The 26,165-nt window shown below is 40.3% G+C and overlaps 1 protein-coding gene across 1 annotated transcript in view; it reads right to left on the minus strand.

Annotated features, from left to right (window-relative positions):
- Window positions 1–26,165, minus strand: part of LOC126262774 (V-type proton ATPase subunit C) — a 65,102-nt gene that overhangs the window by 34,135 nt on the left and 4,802 nt on the right. Inside the window, exons 4-7 of the mRNA XM_049959589.1 lie at window positions 23,240–23,426; window positions 23,046–23,144; window positions 22,779–22,940; window positions 16,725–16,818 (exon numbers count right to left, since the gene is read on the minus strand). Coding sequence (XP_049815546.1) covers window positions 16,725–16,818; window positions 22,779–22,940; window positions 23,046–23,144; window positions 23,240–23,426 — 542 coding nt within the window. The remainder of the gene's footprint in view (window positions 1–16,724; window positions 16,819–22,778; window positions 22,941–23,045; window positions 23,145–23,239; window positions 23,427–26,165) is intronic.

Genomic DNA, 26,165 nt, shown 5'->3' on the forward strand with positions numbered 1-26,165 from the left:
ACAATTGTGGAGACTATGTTCAAACTAACTATATCAGAACAAAGGTCATGTTCCTCCCATTATTACTATTACAATTCAGGAACTGCTGGCTTTCTAAAAGGAAATGGTTCAAAATCTTATAGCAATTTTTTTTCTAGACAAAAATGAAAAACAGCTACGTATGTGCAGGAGTCTGACTTCAAAGTGTATTGTCTCTTGTAGTTATTCTGACACTGTGTGCAAGTGTCAGCTTTGCTATAATGCTTTGTTTAGAATATTTTATCATTGTATTAACTGCTGTGTTACAAATGGTCATATATGCTGTGCCTACCACAACCTCGTCTTTCAGCACATGTAGATCTGTGCCATTGACAACAAAATCACAGTCGCATTCAATCTCCTTATTTTCATTGGAAAGCTGTTTGAAGAGCAAAAATGTCAAAAAACATGCATTGTTTTGAACAAACAATAAAATATTTATACAAGTGAAGTACACCAATCCTCCTCAACAATCTTACCATACAGTTTTAAATGTTCATTACTGTATCTGTAACAAGTACTTTATAATTACCTAACAATGCTACATTGTCCTCTTCTTATAGGAAAGTCAATATATATGGGTCAAACATGGTTCAGAGGATTGTCATCAAAAAACTATTAAACTTATATAATTAGTTACACAAATATTGTCTTTGATTGTAAAGAGCAGTGTTCTGAGACAGCAAACACAATTTCCATGCACTTGAGCAGTATTCATGTGATGCTTCAAGGAGCTCACCAATTCTTATGCTGTAGTATTAACAACTGATGTGTTTCATGCTTAAAACACAACAAGTGCCACACATAAAAAACCAATTTATTCATAAAGATTAATAACATGTGATCCACAGTATATCTGGATATGGTTACATAAGAAATCTACTCATCAAGATGCAGCAGAAGGAAACAGATAAAAAGATGTGGAAACACACGAGCTTTCAGAGCCAGTGGCTTCTCTTCCTGGCAGAATGGTTAGCAGGAAAGGAATTGGGATGAAGGAAAACAACTGGTGTTATTTAGAGAATGGGGAGAGTTCTGTAAAAGTTGCACACAACCCCAGGACAAGGGAGGCTTATTGAATGAGATGAGGAGGAAAGACTGGTATCTACATTAGACAAGATTTGAAAGTCAGAGCTCTTAAAACTGGAAGTTACAGTATAAATAAGACAGAGATTACTGGAGAAACATCATGAAAGAGTTCTAAGAGTGGTAAGCTAATTGGATTATACGTAGTAGCAGGTGGCAGGATGGAGAAAAATACACAGGACAGAAAATAAATCATACAAAAAGAAATAAATATAATAAAAAATGAAAGATAAAAGGAAGTAAAGAAAAGGAATAGTTACTTACAAGAAATTCTGAGGTCATATAAATTAACGTAAATTTAGAACAACTGGATAGTGAGAACTCAGCACGTTGTGAAGCAATTTCCATCTGCGAAGTCCTGTGGAACTGGTGTAAAGAGTGAAAATTTAGATGGCAAGTGTGGTGAAATAGGCACCAAGGTTACAACTGTCACTTTGTGTGCTCTGCAACAAGTTGTTTTCTGTTGACGTCTCCTGTTTATCACCTTTCATCCTTACTGATAACTTGATGGTAGTCATACCAATGCAGAAAGCCAAACAGTGTTTACTTAACAGTTGGTACATGACATATGTAGTTTGACAGGTGCCCCCCCCCCCCCCCCCCTGGTAGTATATATTTTACCGACTACGGGGCTGGTGCATGAAGTGGTACGACGATGCATTGGGCAAATCCTACAGTGGCAACAATCACAGAGATAGAAGCCATTGAATACGGAAATGGTAGCAGAAGGAGCATAAGGTCTGACCAGAACATTGTCGGGAGGGACAGAAGGTTAAAAGCTATTCCATCAAAATATCAGACAAAATGGACCTCATTTCCGGGCATATTTTAGGAAGTCATAGCCCTCTCATAGTAGCTGATTAATATATTCAATACCAAGACAGTACTGAGTAACAAGAGGTTTACTCATAAGCTGTGTTTCAGAAACATCATCAGTACTATGATTGATGACCTTGGAAATCTGCTTTTGATCTAGGATGGTGAGATAACTGCACACACAGTGAAGGCTGAGGTAATACTAGTGCTGTATTGCTGTAAGGAGATTGCTTGTGAACAAGTATGTTTACATCAAATGCCATCCCTGTGTGGGAAAGATTTACAAAGAAAGGATGGTAACTGACAAAATGAAAGTATTGTTATTTGTTTACTGGTTTGATGTGAACAGAAGTGTGTAGCTGACTCTTGGTGAGCCTGAGATCAATACCAAGGAAAGTGGCTTGAGATTTGGAATAGGACTATGTGAAATATAATTAGGAGAATGTATTACACAATTACAAAAACTTCAACAGGTGAGCCTCACCCTGAGTCTCTATGGGAAAAATGTCATCCATGTATCTAAACCAAACAAAGGGATGAAGCCTTACGGATGTCATGAAAGCCCACTCCATGTGACCCACAAAAAGGTTGGGCATGGGAAGGAGCCATCCTGATTCCCATAGTGATACCCCTGATCTGTTTGCATACCTGCCCCTTCAAAGATAAAGAAGTTATTGGTAAGTATTAAGTTGGTTAAGGTGAGCAGGAAGGGCATCATAGGTTTGGAATCAGGTGGCTGCTGGTTGAGGTAATGTTTATCAACAGACAGTCCACAAAGATTGTATTGTGAAGTATATTTCCAGTTGACATTAAGTGTGAAGGAAAGTAAGTCTTTAACCAAAGCTGTATGATTAAAAGCAAGGTGGGGCTGACCTTAGATGAGAGGAAGAGAGTACTTCACAGTTATGGCTGGTCCCTGTGATCAAGAGTTGCCACTGCTCTAGGAGACAGTGCTGTAGGCTGAGGGATGTTAAGAAGAATGACCAGATTTGTTTTGTAGGAGAGGAGTGGCAGTCGATGGTATGCCTGTTTAGGGAGAAAGAGTGGGACAGGGATGCGACACCACTGGGATGGCTTAGGAGAAGATAGGATAGCTTTTGGAGATGAAGTCTCACCTGTGGTTGCACTGATGGATGATACCATCTAAGGAAACATGAAGAGCAGATAACTGCAGGATTTTATAAGAGAAGCCTGGTGGACTGAAAATTGGCAGACAAGTTGTATATGTTGCAGATTAGGTGGGATGCTGTATTTGAAACTGTAAGAGGGGATGGTGAAAATTGAGATTACATCAAGAAACAGGGACCTCCCAAATTAGCTCTTTGAGCATAACTCCCAGGGACAACAAGGTTTGCATAGTGCAAACACATGTTTTTGAAAGGACTGAATGTCATGTGTGATGGGATTCACTGTGGCACTAGATGAAGGTTTGGATTGGAAATGGTGGGAATGATGAATAACGCGAAGAGATAACAATCAAGTTATCGGTAAAGAGTAGTGGCGAAAGACAGAGGGTGTATACTGCCAACACACAATATCCTGTTGCAAAGCACACACTACAAAATGACAGTTTTGACCTCAATGCCTGTTTCACCTCACAATGCCATATTGATTCTCCCTTCTGACAACAGTTTCCCAGAACTACGCAGATGAGAACCACTTTACAACTTGTGCCTAGTTGTTGCCATTTAGCTGGCCTAAATTTATGTTTATTTCTGCGGTCTCCACATTTCTTCCCAGTAGCTAGTCCTTTTCTTCACTCCTTTTTATCTTTTATTATATTTATTTCATTTTTTATTTTCTAACCTATTTTTCCCCCCTCTTACCTGCCTACCATGTATAATGCACTTAGTTTTCTGCTCTTAAGACACTCTCACGGTCTTTCTTCAGTACTCTGTCTTGCTCAAGTCTTGTCCAGCGAAAGAAACAACAATGAGTTTTTACTTCTCATCCCATCCAATAAGTCTCCTTAGCCAGGTTTCTGGGCAACTTTTACAAAATTCATCCTATTCTCTAAATCTCACCAGTTCTTTTCCTTCACACCTCTCCCTTCCCTTCAACCGTTCTGCCAGGAGGAGCCACTGGCTCTGAAAGCACTCATGTTTCCTCATCTTTAATGGGCTTTATCCCACAGCCACTTGGTGAGTAGATTTTTTATCTATACACATTATATTTGCAATACCTCTAGAGAATTTTAGTCAGTGTTTTAACAGGAGAGTCATCATCTCAAACTGTCCTCAAATTATGTTGAGGAAACTAATGCTAAAATTAACAAAACTTCAGGTATCCTAGTATGAAGCAAACCTTCAGCCACACAATCATGATATTATATACCCAGGCACACCAGTTAATATCAATTACTCGTACAACTAAAAAGAAAAGGATTTGAGTGCTAGCTGAACAAGAGAGCAATAATCAAGCATATCCCTGGATCTAAACTAAACAGCAGCTATTCAGCATGAAATGCACGTCACACACATTTCAAAATTAGGTCTTTCAACTATTCAAGAGATTAGTAACTTTCATTTTGCTGCCAAGTGATTCATGCACTGTTTTGAGTGGTGTTACTGAAACTTCATTGTATTCCAATAAAACATGTATTCATTTGCTACAGTCAATGTTTGTGAGCCTCAGGAAAGTACAAACTTTCCTCAGAGAATAATTATTGGGTGTATACGTGGATTTGTGTGTCCAGCAATCACAATACTTCAGTAAGCAACCACACTGCCATAGTCATCCACCTCAAAATACAGTGCCTGTTGGAAACCAAGTTGTTCTATCATCATCATCATCATCATCATCATCATCATCATTACCACCACCACCACCACCACCACCACCACCAATGCCACGAGAAACTCCTGAGCCACAGTAACTGTCTTTGGAAAATAAGGTGTAGGCAGTGGCCAAGCAATTATTTTTGGCACCAGGAAGTACAGAGCATCCTAAATTTCTGAAAGATGATTAACAGACCCTCGGCTAGAATGCTGAATACAAGGGTGCAAAGTAATGAACCTTTTCTTTCTGTTGTTGTGCCATTCTCCATAATTTATGGGATTTTAGCGTAACTAATCACAAATCCTATGGCTTGCTGAGACTGTATCCAGTATTAATTTAATTATCAGTTGTGTGGATCAAGAGAATCTACCTGCCCCAGACAAAGGAAGTAGCAATGAGAATTTTTGTAAAGCTTTCATGTACTACACATCTGGAATCACAATAGCTACAACCGTAGTAGTGAAAATAACAAAATTGGTGAATGAGTTTCTAGTTCACTATTCATAGTAAATACCTTAGGAAGAGAGATTAATTCACTAAAGAATGAAAACTGTGAACTACAATCGAAGCAAAAAGAACAAGAAAATTTGCAAGCCACTATCACTTTCTGATAAAAACAAATGTGATGTTATATAGTCAAGTGACTGTGAATAGCACTGTCCAAATTATTGTGAACTTACAAAAATCAGTGAGGAGAAAATGAATGGTCATTTTGAAAATAATCATAACAGCAAAGATGTATCATCAACAAAAACAGATAGCCAAGGAAGAAATCTATCTAGCATGTTCTGAGAGATAAATTGAGACATAGCAGCGATTAGCGTGGTGAAACAGAGAGGGGGAACTAAACATATTGCAGACACTGACTTTCAAACAAAAATAACACAACAAACAGACTATCATTCATATAACTGGCTTGAATCATATAGCAAAAAATGAAGCTGTGGTTTGTGCAAGGAAAAAGGTTTGTGTGAGACCGTATCAATGAAGTAATCAAAGGCAGATTTGAACAGAATCAAACTATTTATCAGAAACAAAAATGAACAAGAAAGAAGACAGAAACTGTAACATTAATGGTGATCCTAATTTAAACTAAAGGTATGAGAAGCTGTGAATATAACACACCTACCCAGCTGTGAATAGACACAGCCTAAAAATTTGTCACCGTAATGTACAGTTCCCTGTATAATAAGACTGGCAAAATTAACACACTATTAAAAGATGAATTAAAGGATATCTCAGTATTTGCATTTTGAGGACTGGCTTAATCCTGAAATTATTTAATATACTAAAATACCTAAATTCATTTAATCTTCTTATTATAACAGCAAGCAAGGTGAAGCAGAAATTTACATAAAGGAAAACAGATTTTACTACCCTACCCGACTTAACTGGAAAAAAATGCAGAAAAGAACTGAAATTGTAGCTCCACAAATTATTAATAGCAAGATGGATTAACAACAAATTACAGTCATTGTAAAGCAAAGTAAATAAAATGGAATGTGATTTGATAATCTGTGTCGACTTCAACACTGATTTTTCTCCCAAATAGTAGAAACAGAGGGAGGCACCCTTTTGAATGTTGCTGCTTCCTACAATTTAAAGGTTGAAGTAAGTAGTGCTACCAGGGTAACAAAGACACTTATGAAACAGCTTTAGATCAGTTTATAATCCACAAGAATTTACACAGTACTTCACTAAAAATTTTCAGTGGAGCCTTTCGTGACCATCTTGTTCAAACACTAGGCTTGAAAATAAAATCCAGTATTGTCAACAACATGTCTTTAAGAACTACAAGTAGAAGCTATCGTCAGTGTAACATAAACTACTTCCACAGCTTATTAAACAAAGAAAAATGGTCATAGGTTTATAAAATTAGTGACCTAAATGAATAATGCAACACCTTCACTGATACAGTAATACATTTCTTCCAAATTGCAGTTCCATGGAAACTACACCTCTAAGGGCCAATTGTTCTAGAACAAATAGTTGGATCACAAGGGGAATAAGGATTTCATGCCGGAAGAAGAGACTGCTTCCAGAAATGTATAATCTGAATAATTCCTCGCTTGAATTACTCATGTACTAAAAAAAATATTCCAAAATACTAAAAAAGTACTATGAGCAACAAAAATACAGAATGATGATTAAAACATTTGTAATTCAGCGAATAAAGTGAAGACTGAGCTTGATTGGTCATTAAAATGGGAATGGTGAAAACAGAGCACCACGTAAAAAAATAAAATGAAAAAGTAACAAACCCCTTAAAAGAAGCCAAAACATTTAACAACTTTTTCACAGGTGGTATTGACAATATGAAAATATCAACCATAAATAAGAATATCCAATTCAATGAACATAAAACAAGCTCACAAAGTAGGTCAATGTACACCAGCACTGTGTTAGAAGATGAAGTAGCAAAATCAACAAAAGGACTAAAAAACTCCAGCTCTGCAAGCATTGTGACACCCTACAACAATCTTAAAGAAGAGTGCTTTAAACCTAATTGTAGTACTTACACACTTATGCAGCTACTCACTTCAAGAAGCCACTTTCCATGATGTTTATTCCAGTACAGAAAAAAGGTGTGTGTGTGTGTGTGTGTGTGTGTGTGTGTGTGTGTGTGTGTGTGTGAGAGAGAGAGAGAGAGAGAGAGAGAGAGAGAGAGAGAGAGAGAGAATGTAAATAACTACAGACCTATCACAATTACCTCTTGTATTTCAAAAATATGTATGACAAACTTACAAAATTTGTAAACAGAAACAATATCCCCTGTAATGAACAAAACAGATTTATAAATGAGAGGACAACACCACCTGCCATTTATGAGAGCGTCAACTGTACACTAGACCTGAGGGACAAAAAATGTGAATCGACAGGAGTATTTACAGACCTATCAAAAGCTTTTAACAAGGTAGATCATAGCAGTCTATGGACAAAGCATGAAAAGTACAGTATTGGAGTTCTGTCCAACAATTGGATCAGTTCCTTCCTGAGCAATCGTGAACAAGCTATGAGCATAAAGCACACTAATGTTGACCTAAAAATTATTCTGAGCACTTTTCAGACTACAAAAAAGTAGATAGTGTCTGCCCAGAGGCTCTGTCCCTTCTGTAGATTAATGATCAAAGCTTAAATGTGGATGCTAATAAAATGATCATACTTGCAGATGACACCAAAATTCTACTAAAAGAGGAAAATAAGGAAGAATTATAGAGTTAGGAAGTATTACACAAAACAGTAAACATTGTCAGAAAAGAACTTACAAGGGGAGGCCGCCAATTGTGAAATTCAGATTCGATTCATACTGCGCATAATAAAAGCTCATGGCCAGAGGTGTAATGTGGCAAATCACCAAGATGCACTTCTCAGCCGTTGCTGAAAAAATCGACGGTTAAAAAGAAACCATTGCGGTGAAATACGCTCTACGATTAATAATTTTCAACAGCGTCGTGGCGCAGCGGTAAGCGCTCGGGTTCGTAATCCGAAGGTCGCCGGATCGAATCTCGCGCCATGCAACTTTTTTTTATTATTAGTTTTTTGTAATTCACACACACACACACACACACACATATATATATATATAAAAAGATGATGTGACTTACCGAACGAAAGCGCTGGCAGGTCGATAGACACACAAACAAACACAAACACACACACAAAATTCAAGCTTTCGCAACAAACTGTTGCCTCATCGGGAAGAGGGAAGGAGAGGGAAAGACGAAAGGATGTGGGTTTTAAGGGAGAGTGTAAGGAGTCATTCCAATCCCAGGAGCGGAAAGACTTACCTTAGGGGGAAAAAAGGACGGGTATACACTCGCGCACACACACACATATCCATCCACACATATACAGACACAAGCAGACATATTTAAAGACAAAGAGTTTGGGCAGAGATGTCAGTCGAGGCGGAAGTGAAGAGGGAAAGATGATGTTGAATGACAGGTGAGGTATGAGTGGCGGCAACTTGAAATTAGCGGAGATTGAGGCCTGGTGGGTAACGGGAAGAGAGGATATATTGAAGAGCAAGTTCCCATCTCCGGAGTTCGGATAGGTTGGTGTTGGTGGGAAGTATCCAGATAACCCGGACGGTGTAACACTGTGCCAAGATGTGCTGGCCATGCACCAAGGCATGTTTAGCCACAGGGTGATCCTCATTACCAACAAACACTGTCTGCCTGTGTCCATTCATGCGAATGGACAGTTTGTTGCTGGTCATTCCCACATAGAATGCATCACAGTGTAGGCAGGTCAGTTGGTAAATCACGTGGGTGCTTTCACATGTGGCTCTGCCTTTGATCGTGTACACCTTCCGGGTTACAGGACTGGAGTAGGTGGTGGTGGGAGGGTGCATGGGACAGGTTTCACGCTGGGGGCGGTTACAAGGATAGGAGCCAGAGGGTAGGGAAGGTGGTTTGGGGATTTCATAGGGATGAACTAACAGGTTACGAAGGTTAGGTGGACGGCGGAAAGACACTCTTGGTGGAGTGGGGAGGATTTCATGAAGGATGGATCTCATTTCAGGGCAGGATTTGAGGAAGTCGTATCCCTGCTGGAGAGCCACATTCAGAGTCTGGTCCAGTCCCGGAAAGTATCCTGTCACAAGTGGGGCACTTTTGTGGTTCTTCTGTGGGGCATTCTGGGTTCAAGGGGATGAGGAAGTGGCTCTGGTTATTTGCTTCTGTACCAGGTCGGGAGGGTAGTTGCGAGATGCAAAAGCTGTTGTCAGGTTGTTGGTGTAATGGATCAGGGATTCCGGACTGGAGCAGATTCGTTTGCCACGAAGACCTAGGCTGTAGGGAAGGGACCGTTTGATGTGGAATGGGTGGCAGCTGTCATAATGGAGGTACTGTTGCTTGTTGGTGGGTTTGATGTGGACGGACGTGTGAAGCTGGCCATTGGACAGGTGGAGGTCAACGTCAAGGAAAGTGGCATGGGATTTGGAGTAGGACCAGGTGGAACCAAAGGAGTTGAGGTTGGAGAGGAAATTCTGAAGTTCTTCTTCACTGTGAGTCCAGATCATGAAGATGTCATCAATAAATCTATACCAAACTTTGGGTTGGCAGGCCTGGGTAACCAAGAAGGCTTCCTCTAAGCGACCCATGAATAAGTTGGCGTACGAGGGGGCCATCCTGGTACCCATGGCTGTTCCCTTTAATTGTTGGTATGTCTGGCCTTCAAAAGTGAAGAAGTTGTGGGTCTGGATGAAGATGGCTAAGGTAATGAGGAAAGAGGTTTTAGGTAGGGTGGCAGGTGATCGGCGTGAAAGGAAGTGCTCCATCGCAGCGAGGCCCTGGACGTGCGAAATATTTGTGTATAAGGAAGTGGCACCAATGGTTACAAGGATGGTTTCCGGGAGAACCAGACTGGGTATGGGTTCCAGGCGTTCGAGAAAGTGGTTGGTGTCTTTGATGAAGGATGGGAGACTGCATGTAATGGGTTGAAGGTGTTGATCTACGTAGGCAGAGATACGTTCTTTGGGGGCTTGGTAACCAGCTACAATGGGGCAGCCGGGATGATTGGGTTTGTGAATTTTAGGAAGAAGGTAGGGGTGCGGGCTGTCGGTGGGGTCAGGAGGTTGATGGAGTCAGGTGAAAGGTTTTGCAGGGGGCCTAATGTTCTGAGGATTCTTTGAAGCTCCGCCTGGACATCGGGAATGGGGTTACCTTGGCAAACTTTGTATGTGGTGTTGTCTGAAAGCTGATGCAGTCCCTCAGCCACATACTCCCGACGATGAAGTACCACGGTCGTGGAACCCTTGTCCACTGGAGGAATGACGATGGATTGGTTAGCCTTCAGATCACGGATAGCCTGGGCTTCAGCAGTGGTGATGTTGGGAGTAGGATTAAAGTTTTTTAAGAAGGATTGAGATGCAAGGCTGGAAGTCAGAAATTCCTGGAAGGTTTGGAGAGGGTGATTTTGAGGAAGAGGAGGTGGGTCCCGCTGCGACGGAGGACAGAACTGTTCCAGGCAGGGTTCAATTTTCCACGACCGTGGTACTTGATCGTCGGGAGTATGTGGCCGAGGGACTGCGTCAGCTTTCAGACAACACCACATACATAGTTTGCCAAGGTAACCCCATTCCCGATGTCCAGGCGGAGCTTCAAGGAATCCTCAGAACCTTAGGCCCCCTGCAAAACCTTTCACCTGACCCCATCAACCTCCTGACCTCACCGACACCCCGCACCCCTACCTTCTACCTTCTTCCTAAAATCCACAAACCCAATCATCCTGGCCGCCCCATTGTAGCTGGTTACCAAGCCCCCACAGAACGTATCTCTGCCTACGTAGATCAACACCTTCAACCCATTACATGCAGTCTCCCATCCTTCATCAAAGACACCTACCACTTTCTCGAACGCCTGGAATCCTTACCCAATCTGTTACCCCCGGAAACCATCCTTGCACTTCCTTATACACAAATATTCCGCACGTCCAGGGCCTCGCTGCGATGGAGCATTTCCTTTCACGCCGATCACCTGCCACCCTACCTAAAACCTCTTTCCTCATCACCTTAGCCAGCTTCATCCTGACCCACAACTTCTTCACTTCTGAAGGCCAGACATACCAACAATTAAAGGGAACAGCCATGGGTACCAGGATGGCCCCCTCGTACGCCAACCTATTCATGGGTCGCTTAGAAGAAGCCTTCTTGGTTATCCAGGCCTGCCAACCCAAAGTTTGGTATAGATTTATTGATGACATCTTCATGATCTGGACTCACAGTGAAGAAGAACTCCAGAATTTCCTCTCCAACCTCAACTCCTTTGGTTCCACCTGGTCCTACTCCAAATCCCATGCCACTTTCCTTGACGTTGACCTCCACCTGTCCAATGGCCAGCTTCACACGTCCGTCCACATCAAACCCACCAACAAGCAACAGTATCTCCATTATGACAGCTGCCACCCATTCCACATCAAACGGTCCCTTCCCTACAGCCTAGGTCTTCGTGGCAAACAAATCTGCTCCAGTCCGGAATCCTTGAACCATTACACCCACAACCTGACAACAGCTTTCGCATCTCGCAACTACCCTCCCGACCTGGTACAGAAGCAAATAACCAGAGCCACTTCCTCATCCCCTCGAACCCAGAATGCCCCACAGAAGAACCACAAAAGTGCCCCACTTGTGACAGGATACTTTCCGGGACTGGACCAGACTCTGAATGTGGCTCTCCAGCAGGGATAAGACTTCCTCAAATCCTGCCCTGAAATGAGATCCATCCTTCATGAAATCCTCCCCACTCCACCAAGAGTGTCTTTCCGCCGTCCACCTAACCTTCGTAACCTGTTAGTTCATCCCTATGAAATCCCCAAACCACCTTCCCTACCCTCTGGCTCCTATCCTTGTAACCGCCCCCGGCGTAAAACCTGTCCCACGCACCCTCCCACCACCACCTACTCCAGTCCTGTAACCCGGAAGGTGTACACGATCAAAGGCAGAGCCATATGTGAAAGCACCCACGTGATTTACCAACTGACCTGCCTACTCTGTGAAGCTTTCTATGTGGGAATGACCAGCAACAAACTGTCCATTCGCATGAATGGACACAGGCAGACAGTGTTTGTTGGTAATGAGGATCACCCTGTGGCTAAACATGCCTTGGTGCACGGCCAGCACATCTTGGCACAGTGTTACACCGTCCGGGTTATCTGGATACTTCCCACCAACACCAACCTATCCGAACTCCGGAGATGGGAACGTGCTCTTCAATATATCCCCTCTTCCCGTTACCCACCAGGCCTCAAACTCCGCTAATTTCAAGTTGCCGCCACTCATACCTCACCTGTCATTCAACATCATCTTTGCCTCTTCACTACTGCCTTGACTGACATCTCTGCCCAAACTCTTTGTCTTTAAATATGTCTGCTTGTGTCTGTATATGTGTGGATGGATGTGTGTGTGTGTGTGTGTGCGCGCGAGTGTATACCCGTCCTTTTTTCCCCCTAAGGTAAGTCTTTCCGCTTCTGGGATTGGAATGACTCCTTAACCTCTCCCTTAAAACCCAAATCCTTTCGTCTTTCCCTCTCCTTCCCTCTTTCCTGACGAGGCAACCGTTGGTTGCGAAAGCTAGAATTTTGTGTGTGTGTGTGTCTATCGACCTGCCAGCGCTTTCGTTCGGTAAGTTACCGAACGAAAGCGCTGGCAGGTCGATAGACACACAAACAAACACAAACACACACAAAATTCAAGCTTTCGCAACAAACTGTTGCCTCATCAGGAAAGAGGGAAAGACGAAAGGATGTGGGTTTTAAGGGAGAGGGTAAGGTGTCATCCCAATCCCGGGAGCGGAAAGACTTACCTTAGGGGGAAAAAAAGGACAGGTATACACTCGCACACACACACATATCCATCCACACATATACAGACACAAGCAGACATATTATGAGATCCATCCTTCATGAAATCCTCCCCACTCCACCAAGAGTGTCTTTCCGCCGTCCACCTAACCTTTATGGATCTCATAAAATATGTCTGCTTGTGTCTGTATATGTGTGGATGGATATGTGTGTGTGTGCCCGAGTGTATACCTGTCCTTTTTTCCCCCTAAGGTAAGTCTTTCCACTCCCGGGATTGGAATGACTCCTTACCCTCTCCCTTGAAACCCACATCCTTTCGTCTTTCCCTCTCCTTCCCTCTTTCCTGATGAGGCAACAGTTTGTTGCGAAAGCTTGAATTTTGTGTGTGGGTTTGTGTGTCTATCGACCTGCCAGCGCTTTCATTCGGTAAGTCACATCATCTTTGTATATATATATATATATATATATATATATGGACCGCATCTACCTTCTTTCGAAGTTAGCAGGCAACTACGCTGTTATGCGGTGGCTCGTTTCGGCCCATTCAACATCTGTCCTTCAAGTGTAATGAGCGAGTAACGGAGTTTATATTTCATACCTGCCACAGCAAATTTGTGTTCGTGGGGTCTCTATTCTAATTCGAACGTTTGACTTAGGCTATACGTATTCGTTTCGGAATATCGTTTCTACGTCTTCCGTTAACTATACGTGGTTAACATTATGAAGACAATAACATTTGTGAAATACAACTTTGTTTGCGGAAAACATAATGATGTTCGAAGTTGCCAGTTTTTCCACGACAAACGACTTTCAACAACTTATTATATGCATAATTGTTGCAATTGATTGCCGGGAATATATATATCTGATATCGACCTGCCAGCACTTTCGTTCGGTAAGTCACATCATCTTTGTTTATATATATATATATATATATATATATATATATATATATATATATATATATATGTGTGTGTGTGTGTGTGTACACATACATTTGAATTACAAAAAACAAATACTAAAAGAAAAAAAAAAAAAAGGTTGCATGGCGCGAGATTCGATCCGGCGACCTTCGGATTACGAACCCGAGCGCTTACCGCTGCGCCACAACGCTGTAGAAACTTATTAATCATAGAGAGTATTTCACCACAACGGTTTCTTTCAACTGTCGATTTTCTCGACATCGGCTGAGAAGTGCATCTTGGTGCTTTGCCACATTACACCTCTAGCCATGAGCTTTTATTATGCGCAGTACGAATCGAATCTGAATTTCACAATTGGCGGCCTCCCCTTGTTAGCTACTGGGAGCAATACAATCATCTTTTAATAAATAGTAAAAAAACTAATGCACTAAAATTTCACGATGCTCCACACAAGGATGTGTACATCTCATTTCTCTCTATCAACGACGAACTACTGGTAACAGAAGACAAACCAAATTTCAAGGACTATGGCTGCAAAGCAAAATAAAATGGAACAAACATTTTGAATACCTTCATGCAAAACTGAGGAATACCTGCTACCTTCTTTGCTCACTAAAATCCTGCTGTGGAAAGGAAACAGTTAAGTATGCATATCATGCCTGCTTTCACTCTTGCCTTAAATATGGGGCCACATTTCAGGGAAATTCCAATGCAGCTATCAGCACATCAGTACATTCAAACTGCAAAAAAGAGCTTTTAGAATCATGAAATCAAACAATGGAAAACCCAGGATGGAATGTAACAATATGCATGAATCATGTTTGGATGTGAAGCTCGAGACTCATGTAAACCTCTATTTGAGATCATTGGTAGTTCTCCTTTACCATGTATCGACATTATGGGAACCATTACATTATTTATAATAAATGCAATGGGCAAGGACAGTAGACCGCAAAAAAGTGATATTTATGATAACTTTACCAGAAAGGTCAAAACCCTTGGAAAATCCTTATCATCATATTCACAGCATCACTGCTTTTACTTCATTGAAAAATATTGAATTTTATGAAGTGTACTATATTAATACTTTATATATACAGTGTATTATTTGTAATTTTAAATAAGTATGCATAAAAAATCACTTTCATCTGTATCCTTGTAAACTGACTTATCTAATGTCTTCTGCACAGGCTGCTTTTGTAAACAACGGGACCAATAAACACAATACTATACTGAGACAGTATTCAACAGAAGCTGATTTTTTGCATCTTTCCTATCTGTGATATCACCAGATCCATCCTTAACAAAACAATTTAGAAAATATAAAGTTTGATCAATATGGGTGTTCATGCAGTTGAATAGAATCTCAAGTACTTATTGTCTGAAAAACAGGTTGGCATTTACAGAAACCAGGAGAATGCAGACGATGTGAAAGGGAAAAAAGAACATTTTATCACTTAAAATTGGCTGGATCCTTAAAAACAAGAATGGACTTTGAGCCCTTATTTAGGGTGTGTGTCCTCTCAAGTTCTATTAACATGTTGATGCAGGTGATTGTGTGTCACTATACCTAACAGACACTGAATATAGACTCTAAGGGCTGTGGGATCTGATGCTGCCCATGACATAGAGGATCACATATCAAGAGAATCAAGTAGTCACCACTTTCCACGCCAGCCCACTTTTGTTTCCTTTCAGTACAATGCACCGTTAGCCATTGTTTGATATTTGTGCACCAACTGTTCTGCTGCGAATGTTTGCAACCTCCTGGCACCTTTTACCAATAGTGATCATCGCCATAAGATTGTGAGCTGATGCTCTACTGTATTGTATTAAAGTTTCAGTGACAACATCCAATGTAATGCCAGAGAACCTCCGTAAAATGTATCAAACCATGCAATTCTTAAATAGCACAACTTTTGTTGTATTACCTTAGTTGTCAAATATTTTGCAACATTGCTCATGATGAATTAATGTATTTATTTTCTCTCTGTAACTGTTTGAAATGCATCTGGACTTTTCTTCTCTTTTCCTTTAAAGTTTCACAGTGTTATACTGAACTTTGATACAATTCAAAACAAATGCTATGTGAATGCACTGTGAAATATAATTGTCAATGTCCTTTTCATCAAATAAGTGAGTCCTTTTCAGTAAAATCACTGCATCCTTGTGCATTTATTTGCAATCTGTTCTTTGATGTTTTGTCTGAAGGACTGGTATTGTAACGTTCAAGACAAGAGTGAAATGCAAAACTCAGTATAATGTTGATTAAGACTACATTGAACACCAAATGATTTTTAAGCCACAAGTTTATTTTAAAAGCTTCTCCCATTGGTTAATACAGTAATAGTGTTAAATCTGTGGTTTTATGAATATTGTTATCATTGTTGGTAAAGCACGACTGTGCGTGCATATGAAATGCAAGTGTGCCCACCTCAACAAATGTACCATATTTATAGCTAAAAAGAAATAAATCATGAGTGGACTAACAGTACAAGCTCCTACAACCCCTGCAGCTTCAGATGCTCTAAATAGATATAGACACTATTAAGTTGCTTAGCAGGTGTTGCAGAATTCACACTCCCCAATGAAGCTTACAACTGAATGTACCATCTGAAAACTTGAATCATGGAATACCTCCAGCAAACCTTATACTACGTAACATCTCTCCATTAACAGAACAAGCAATTTTCTAACTTCATCTCCGATCAAATCTACACAAATCACGTAAATATATGAGGGATACAATTGTTACTACAATACAAGAAAATGTGAATTAGATTATTTTTTAAAGGTACTCACAAATTGTTTCTTTTTGTCTGTAACCAATTTTGTCATCTCATTTTTCCCAGCTAATAGTTCTTCCTCATTGTACGTAAAATCTCTCACGACAAACCTGAAACATTACAATAAGTTAAAAATACAAAGGCAACTGTAAAATTAACTTTTTCAGTGATGACTTTCCAATTCGATGTGAATTCAATGGTCTAGTTCATTAACATAAATTTCTCGTACATGGATGATGTGAAAGTTGAAAAACAAGCTTTCACTACTGTGATAATATGATTGCTGTTCAAACTCTTAAGTCTTGGTTGTTGTCTTTATCCAAAGACTGATTTGATGGAGATCTCCACCCTAGCCTATCATCTGCATGTCTCTTCATTTCAGTATGACTACTGCAACCTACATTCATTTTAATCTGCTTATTATAGTCAAGCCTTCGACCCCTCTACAATTTTTAACCTCCCCCCCCCCCCCCCCACACACACACTTCCTTCCAGTACTAAATTAAGGATTCCCTCATGCCTCTGGATGTGTCCCAGCATGTGATCCCTTCTTTCAGTCAGTATTTCCTCAGCAGTTATCAGTACCTACCTAATCTTCAGCGTTCTCAAGTATCACAGTCCATAAGTTTCTCTTCTCTTCTTGTCTGAACTGTTTATTACCCGCATTTCACTTTTGTAAAAGGCTACACTCTATAACAATACTTTAAGAAAACACTTTCTAACACAGAAATTTATAGATGATGCTAACAAATTTCTCTTTTTCAGAAATGCTTCCAAGTGACCCTTTCATAAATACACAAAGTATAAGGGTGCAGCAGAAGAAAAAAGGGCACATCTTTTTACCATTCATTTCCAGACAAAGGACGATTATTAATGCTAAAATAACATTTCAACATTTTACTAATATTCTATTATTATGTTTGCAAAGTTCAAAGGTTGTTTTTAGTGTTTACTCTCATTTTAGGATAATTTTTCTCAGTATTTGAGGAAAAATGATTTTTTTTAAATTCTACTCCATAAATAATTAAAAAAAGTAATTTATGTACAAAATGTAATTAAGAAATTAAAAAACATATAAAAAAAGACATTATACAAGTACCCGATATCATAAAAGACGTATTGAAGCACTCCTATCTGCTTATGGAATCCACTAATCTAAAATGATGTTACATTTTATAATGTAACATAAGAAAACTACTGAAGCAGTTGATACATTACATTTACTTTCAAGAGACACTCGCATTACTATTTCTTACAATCCTTAGGTTCATTCATGTTTTCTCCTCATCTCTTTGTGAGCAAGCAACTGAGCCTGGTCACGTTACAATGTATCAGACCTTACACCTTAATGAGTGTACTACTTCCCCATTTCACAGAAAAATGGAATAAAATAGGATAGCAATTTGTGTTTCTTTTATCACTACAGCAATCACAAAACCAATGATTCCCTTTTCAAGCAGATGGTTCATACCTGCAAATCTGAAAAACAGTTCTTCAAGTAAATTACAACACAATATTGTACGTAAACTCATGGAGTGTAAGAAAGATGTGATGGCGTCAAGCCATGTCGTAGGCCTAATGAAGATTGAAGAAAGTTGCGGCAAGATGTCGGCACTGAGAAAAGGTCTGCCGAACTGCAGTTTCCAATTGAAGCAGATGATTGCTGGGAGACTGTCCCTCCCAAAAGCCACACTGGCAAGGAGACAAAAGGTACCGAGATTCGAGGACCCAACTGAGATGACAAGCTACCATCCATTCATATAACTTGCAGGAAACATTCGTCAGATTGGTTGGTCGATAACTATCGAGGGATGTCAGATGCTTAATTGGCTTGAGGACAGGAACCACAGCACTGGCCATTCACTGAAAGGGTGAAACATCTTTGAGCCAAATACAGTCTTACAACTGGGGAAAATATTGATGTTGTGGAGGATTGATGTGTTTTGGTAATCTTGGAGGGTCCGGAGCATAGCCCATACCCGTGATGAAGAGGCAGAAGAACCTACGAAGGAGACAAAGCATACCCAACACACTCACTTGCTTTGTCTTATTACATAATGGGCTTTGGCATGAAGATGTTTAGTGAGACCAGCAGAGGACTGGTGTCGCTGAAGGCAACACAAGGCCTGACAGTGATCACAGATGGCAATGGCACGCTCCACCGAAGGACCAGCTGGTGGTGAAAGGGACCTGTCAAATGGAGGATGGCAACGCCGGCAGCATGAATAAGTGTATTTGAAATGTCGCGGACAACATCATTAATACAACCTGACATAATCTGAGAGGTAATATAGGACAATCAGTGCAATGGAAAGCACAGCGAGGTAACCTGATCATCATGAGATGGGAAGGGAACAAGAGACTCAACGGGAAGTAGTCACTATCACAGAGGTCATCATGCAGTGACCACTGAATGAAGAGAGAAGGGGAGGGTAAGTGAGAGAAGGATCTATGGCAGAGAAAGTGCCATATGCAGCACTGAAATGGGTAGGGGAACCATCATTAAGTAGGCACATGTCATGGCCTGTAAGAAACTGGTCTATGGGGAGACCCTTACTAACCAAAGAAGCACTGCCCTGTAAGGAGTGATATGCATTAAAATCCCTAAGGAGTAGAAAGGGAAGGTGTACTTGCTGAAGGAGGAAAGTTAGGGTAGCAGATGTAGGTGGCCTGTCAAGGGGAGATAGAGATTGCAAACTGTGACCACAGAGTTCAAGTGGACCTGAATGGCAGCCACTTCCAAAACAATACAAAGGGGGATCCATGTACTAATGACATCCATGCGGACCAACTTACAGACACCACTGCAAGATTTCAAAGGGCTGACACTGTTCCGACAGAAAGTATGATACCTATGAAGGCTTGGTGGGTGAGCATCAGCAATATGTGATTCCTGAAGAATGGCACAAGCTGTGGAGTAAAAGGAAATATGAGACTGCAACTCTGGAATGTGACAGTAGTATCTGTTACAGTTCCATTGAATAAGCACCAAATGGGAGTTGAATGGACCAAAACCAGTCATGCTGCCGGGCCACCATCCAGCACCAACAAGGATGGGGTGACATCCATAAACAAAAGGTCTGACTCAGATTTGTGTTTGTGTGTGGTGATTGGAGGGGAGGGGGGTTAAAAGAGAGGTCTCATCCTATGACTTCTTCTTCTCTTTCACAGTTCAAAAAAGGTAGGGCCCAGAGATGAACTCTGGGTCCCGCAGCCAATTATTTGTGGCAGCAGATCTCCAGTCTGGGAGTTACAGGGGGAAGGTGCAGGGGGGGGGGGGTTCTGGAGGGGGCAGGCACTGAAGAAGTATTGAGCAATAGCAAAACCTGACCGCAGCTTACTCAGAAAGTTCAATTCAACAAACTTTTCTTCAATAGTTTCCAAGCAAAATAGTGGCTTGCTGGTGATGAAAGTGTCCCGGTCAGTTCTGGTGCAAACTACATAGCAGGGAAAAGGTTTCACCACAAGCGAGCAAGCCTGGCCGTGCTCCCAGGGTGTAGCCAGGCAAGGAAAGGCCACAGGGTTATAAGAAGTCAGCATTAAAAGATCCACTGCCAACTACAAAGACGACCACAGAGGAATGGCCAGCTTGAAGTTTAATGTATTTAATACGCAAAGTGTCTGCCCTGATACCACCCTCTACAATCAGAGGTTCTCCCTGTGAATCCCATCCACCCACAGCAAGGGACATCTGAAACAGCAGCTGTTGCTGGGAGTGTTCCAGAATGACAAGCAACCACTCTTAGTCATAGATGGGAAGGTATCAGTAGTGTGATTTCTGTGTTCAGGGGGCTCAACCAAAAGGGTTGATAACAACCTCACCACATGGACTAGTTAAAGAACAATGGTGTGGAGGAAGAGATGGAAGAAGTGGTAAGGCCACACACCAAAGATACTAGGTGTTCTTCCCCAGTTGGCTCACACTACGGAGAGAAAATTTAGAAGGGTAAGTCACACCCCAAAGGGGGGACCAAAAAAAGGTAAAAAGGAAAGGTGCAAATGAAAAAGCAAGATGAACAAAAACTAGAAGGAATAACAGAAACCAGGAGGATAGCCGGACCATTATAAGCCAATGACACACACAGACAGGGAGGGGGGGCAGCAAAGTGGAAGGAGCAAGGACAAGGGAATGCAGCCCTAGAGGGAAGAAAGAGCCGCAACAGCTCAGGGTCTGTTTGTACCACACACAAACTCATAAAAGAAATGTGATCCCAATTGGGCATTCCAGTCCAGTGGGCCTGCATGAGATATACTGTGTCATCCACTAAAATGACAGGAACTGCACTTCCAAGGCAAAGAGGTCATGTGTCAGTCTGAGATTAATGGTTGTAAGGAAACAGTAACAAGCTGAGAAGGGCCTGACCAATGTTTCAACAACTGTGTGCCTCTTTCCAGTCATTTAGGCAATGATCTATAAACTGATTCCAGCCACAGCAATAGAGCAACAAGAATGTGACAGAACACTGGAGCTGTGTTCCTGTTACCAAAACATTACAAAAAGTGCGTATGAGCTTGGGTCTGAAAATCTTTTGCTAGGAGTTACTTGGCTTTATTACTAATGTTATAGGTCATACATTTAACAATGTACATATACAAAAATTGCTTGAAGTAACATCCTCCTGTTTCAATGAAGGCCCTGAGCCTCCCTTCCGTGCTTTGTCGTAATGTGTTGAAAAGTTCTGGAGTGCACTATATTTGGTCAAACCTATTTTGGACAAGATCCCTCAGAACATCAACATTAGCTACAGGAGTTAAATACAACAACAATTGTAAATATCTCTAGACATAAAAATTGAATGGATCCACATCTGGTGATTGAGCAGGACTTCAATGAATCCCTCCTCCCTTTCTCTCAAACTATTTATTAATTTTGAAACTTGTAATTATGATGTTTAGAGAAAAGTGAAGTGAAGCACTACTGTGCATAAACCACAACCATTAGATGTTTCAAGGTACATTATCAACTGACAGAAGCACCTCATTTCTGAGAAATCTTGTGTGTTTCATCCAGTACAAGGTTCTGAGAAGAATTACAGGTCAACGAGATGAACATGAATGATTCCAGCCCCACACTCATGTTGAACAAATGACAATCAGACAAAAAAAAAAGGCCAAGACTATCTGTAACGAAGAATGCAAGTAAAAATGCACATCTGAAGTGCACTGCATCCAGTACAATGAGACTGTGGTGCCAATCAATGAGAAATTATTTTAAATTTTTGATGTCAATGCGAACTTCAAATATACTTAATTGCCAAGAATGGTTTAAGTTTCTTCAACAGCTTTACTGCCCTCTTTAGGGTTCTTCTCACACTTTCGCAGTATTCTTTAACACCTCTTTCATTTTTATCATTACAACAAAAACAATAATTGTGACTGGTAGTAGCAAATGTTTTACAATGAGATGGTCATTATCTTAAATTGAGAGACAAAATTGTTGGCTATTACTTACATTTATGAGTTGCAATATTAGGTACTGTCACAAGTAAAAGCATACAACACTACTGAAGCTTTCAGAAGTATCAGACAAAAGTGTAGGACCCAGCACATGGGTTCCCTCTGAGTGACCTACCCATCATTTTTAATCTTCCCTGACCCATTCCTTTCTCTCCCCAAGGAAAGAACTGTTAGTTCTGAAAGACAAACGACAGTGTCATTTAGTTTTACGTGCACCTATTGGTATAGTCCTCTATATTTCACTTCCTGAAGGTAAGTACTGAGCCAGAAATTCCATCTTGCACTTTAACAGTTTTCTCAATTGGGTTTCTCTTTTCATACAATAAATGATAGTTTTACTACAACAGGTTTTCACTATCATTTTAGAAGGGATAAAACAACTACTTCAGTATTTTCCCTTAATTTTTAGTATTGTTCTTTCTATTGTAATCTGATTTCCTGAATTCATTCCAGGACAAAACAATTTTCTCCAATAAAGTTATATGATGATTAGAATAAATGGAGAATATGAAGGCAAATGATGAACAGACAAAGCAATAATTGAAAATATGTTAGAAAATTGTAGGGAAAACACAGCAAGAACAGATTAATTTATATGTGAATGGTCACTCACTTTCTCTCCCGAGCATGGAGTTTAAATTCATCCACAACTTTCTTGAACAAAGTCACTGTGTACAAGCCAAAATCTGAGTCCTGGTAAATTAACTGGCTTGATCGAGGTACAATCATATCTGTAATCTTCTCATAGTTCTGATTCCATTCATTGAACATTATTCTGGAAAATTTGGCATAAAATCACTTAAAAAGTATGTTGTTGGGCTTCTAGCTACACCTAAAGAGCTAAAAATAATAGCTGCAAACTTGTAATTTCTATACATACTTTGGTACAATAACCAGTAGGGTAGTAAGATATTCAGAATCCAATATGAAGTGCTCTTTCTTCACTAAATCAGCAAGATTTCGTGTCATTAGACTTCCACTGTAAATTTAAAAAAAATTGACAATTTCACAATCGCAATTTGCTCAGATGGCAAGTTTGACAACTGCACTTAAATTAAAACCATTTATACTTACGTCTGTTTCTTCTCCAGATTCTGTAGGTTGCCTTTCAAATTATTATAAGCAGTAGATTTCGTTTTCAAATCAGCATCTATCTGACCTACTTGTTTACTGATGATGTCAGCTATGTTCCGCAAGGATTGTTTGATGGGATACTTTGCCATATCCCACTGGAAACGTGTGATGTACCCAGGTAGGTCACCTATTACAAAAACATATCTCTGACTTGACTTTGAAATGAACAACAACTAAAAGGCAGCATGAAAACCACCGAAATCGATGTTTCAATTTCTGTTATTTACAAGTGTATAGTTTTTTTCCCCACACATGTAATATTTCTTGAGATTATGAGCTGTGATCAGATTAACACCAGGCAAGGAGGGGATAGATGGATGGAGGCACTCGGCAGTGAGGACATGAGTGGTGAGTGAATAGGTAGTAACACAGGGTGAAGCAAGGAGATCTTGTGGGAGCAGGGTTGATGATATAAGCAAAGAATTATTGGTGGAGGGGGAGGGGGGGGGGGGGGAGGAAGAAGGAAGGAAATGCGAGGAGGAGGAAAAATGAATGAGAGGGAAAGCGAGTAAAGGCAGATACAATAAGTGAGGGCGAGAGGCAGTAACAGTGATGAAGGAAGCAGAAATAGCATGTTAAAGCAACAATACCAGTGAAAAAATTGCAAGAAGCATCAGCAATGCTTGCTAAAAAAATTATTAAAACACTAGAAGCTTTTCAAGGGAAGAAAAAGTCACTCTCCATTTTATGGGTTCTAAAAGACACAAGGAGTATCAGGGCGCCATTTAGATCCATGACCACTCGGGAGATACACACAACTCCCATAGATCAGAAAGAGTAGGTTCCAAGAAAAATAAATACATTTGACAGAATTCAAAATCTCCATGACAAGTGCAAGATCAGACAACCCTGGGGGCTTGGGGGGGGGGGGGGGGTTGAGAGGAGGGGGGCAATAAAGGATCCCAAAGTATTCCACATGCATTACATTTCAGAAAATTAAGAAATTCAGCCTTCAGTTGCTAGGTAAAATTTTATTAGTTTACCTAGATTTCGATGCCAATAATGGTATCTCCTTCAGAACCTGTAAAATGACCCATACGGACATATGTTACACATTGAGATACATTATAAATCTAATGGTTTTACAATAAAGAAAATCGTGGTACTTACAAAAATTAAATTACTTTGTGGGCCAAACATTGGCCATGTCGCAGAATAAAATTACAACAAAATAAAGATGCATAGTCACAAGATTATGTCTGTCACAACTAAAAACATTAAGACAAATGTAGACGCAGCTATGCCGGCCAGGAATAAGAGTCACACGAAAACAAGGAAACTAGACATCATGAGCAGATCCGCAGCGCGGCTTGGCCAGCAGCCAAGTGCATGCTCAAGTGCTAGAGACAAGCTGTCTCAAAATTACTTAGAGCAAACGTAAATTGTAAACAAATTGTGATGGGAAGCAGTCCTACAAATGGACAAACCTACCTATTGGTACAGTATATTAAACAATTTACCTGAGCACTAGCTACAAAATCAGTGCATAAAAATTTATATTCAAATATTATAATAAGAGGGCGAAGCCCCACTACAGTAACTAATAAATTAGTATGGGAAACACAAGCGTGTGAAGCATAAAATATCTTGAACATAAAACAGGTAAATTAAGAAACATCTTAGCAACTAGGTGTCATTACCAGAATAATACAAAACACATAGACACACAACGTACAATCACACTACAATAAAGGGACAAAGCAGATAGGAAACTGCATCGGCCATTCGAAGCAGATGGTGGGTCAGCTCCACTGAAGTACAGGTTGAATTCCTTCGAAATAATTTCCATTTTTTAGTTGCACCTGATCATTAAGTAAATTTTCTCTATCAACAATAAAAAGATGTTTAAAAATTTGCAATTCTTCAAGGGTGTCTAATTTACATTCTTTGAATCTTTTAGAGGCTTGGGAGCATGGACCATATGGACTAGATATTTTATGCTTTGCACGCTTGTGTTTCCCACACTAATTTATTAGTTACTGTAGTGGGGCTTCGTCCTCTTATTATAATATTTGAATGTAAATTTTCATTCCCTGATTTTGTAGCTAGTTCTAAGGTAAATTGTTTAATGTATTGTACCAATAGGTAGGTTTGTCCATTTGTAGGACCGCTTCCTGTCGCAATTTGTTTGCAATTTACATTTGCTTGAAGTAATTTTGAGACAGCTTCTCTCTAGCGCTTGCACATGTGCTTGGCCGCTGGCCAAGCCTTGCCGTGGAACAGCTTGCGACACCTAGTTTCCTTGTTGCTTATGTGTGGCTCTTAGTCCTGGCCGGCATAGCTCTGTCTACTTTTGTCTTAATTTTTTTAGTTTTGACAGACATAATCTTATGACTATGCGTCTTTATTCTGTTTTAATTTGGCCCTCAAAATAATTTAATTTTTGTAAGTACCATGATTTTCTTTATTATGAGATCATTAGATTGATGGTGTATTTCAATGTGTAACATATGTCCGAATGGGCCAATTTATAGGTTCTGAAGAAGATACCATTATTGGCATCAAAACCTAGGTAAACTAATAAAGTTTTACCTTGCACCTGAAGGCTGAATTTCTTAATTTCTGAACAATTCTCGGTTGCTGAAGTGCTGAACTACGTTAAAGATTTGTAAACATTGTACATTTGCTAAATGAGAGATCCATCCGAAACTGATGGATTACTGCAGTGTACAGCTACAGGTACCATCTCCAGGGTATTGCTGTAGGCATACTAATGGGTACACACAACCTTCCTGCAGCTCCCTATACAGTTTGCTTTCATTAGTTTGTGACTGTTATATCTGCTTACAAACATTCAGTCTGAAAGGTACAGTAATCACAAGAGTATTCCATCAAATGTATTTTCAATGCAATTGCACCAACACCT

The sequence above is a fragment of the Schistocerca nitens genome, chromosome 6, assembly GCF_023898315.1.
Source record: "Schistocerca nitens isolate TAMUIC-IGC-003100 chromosome 6, iqSchNite1.1, whole genome shotgun sequence".
In the NCBI taxonomy this organism is placed as follows: Eukaryota; Metazoa; Arthropoda; class Insecta; order Orthoptera; family Acrididae; genus Schistocerca; species Schistocerca nitens.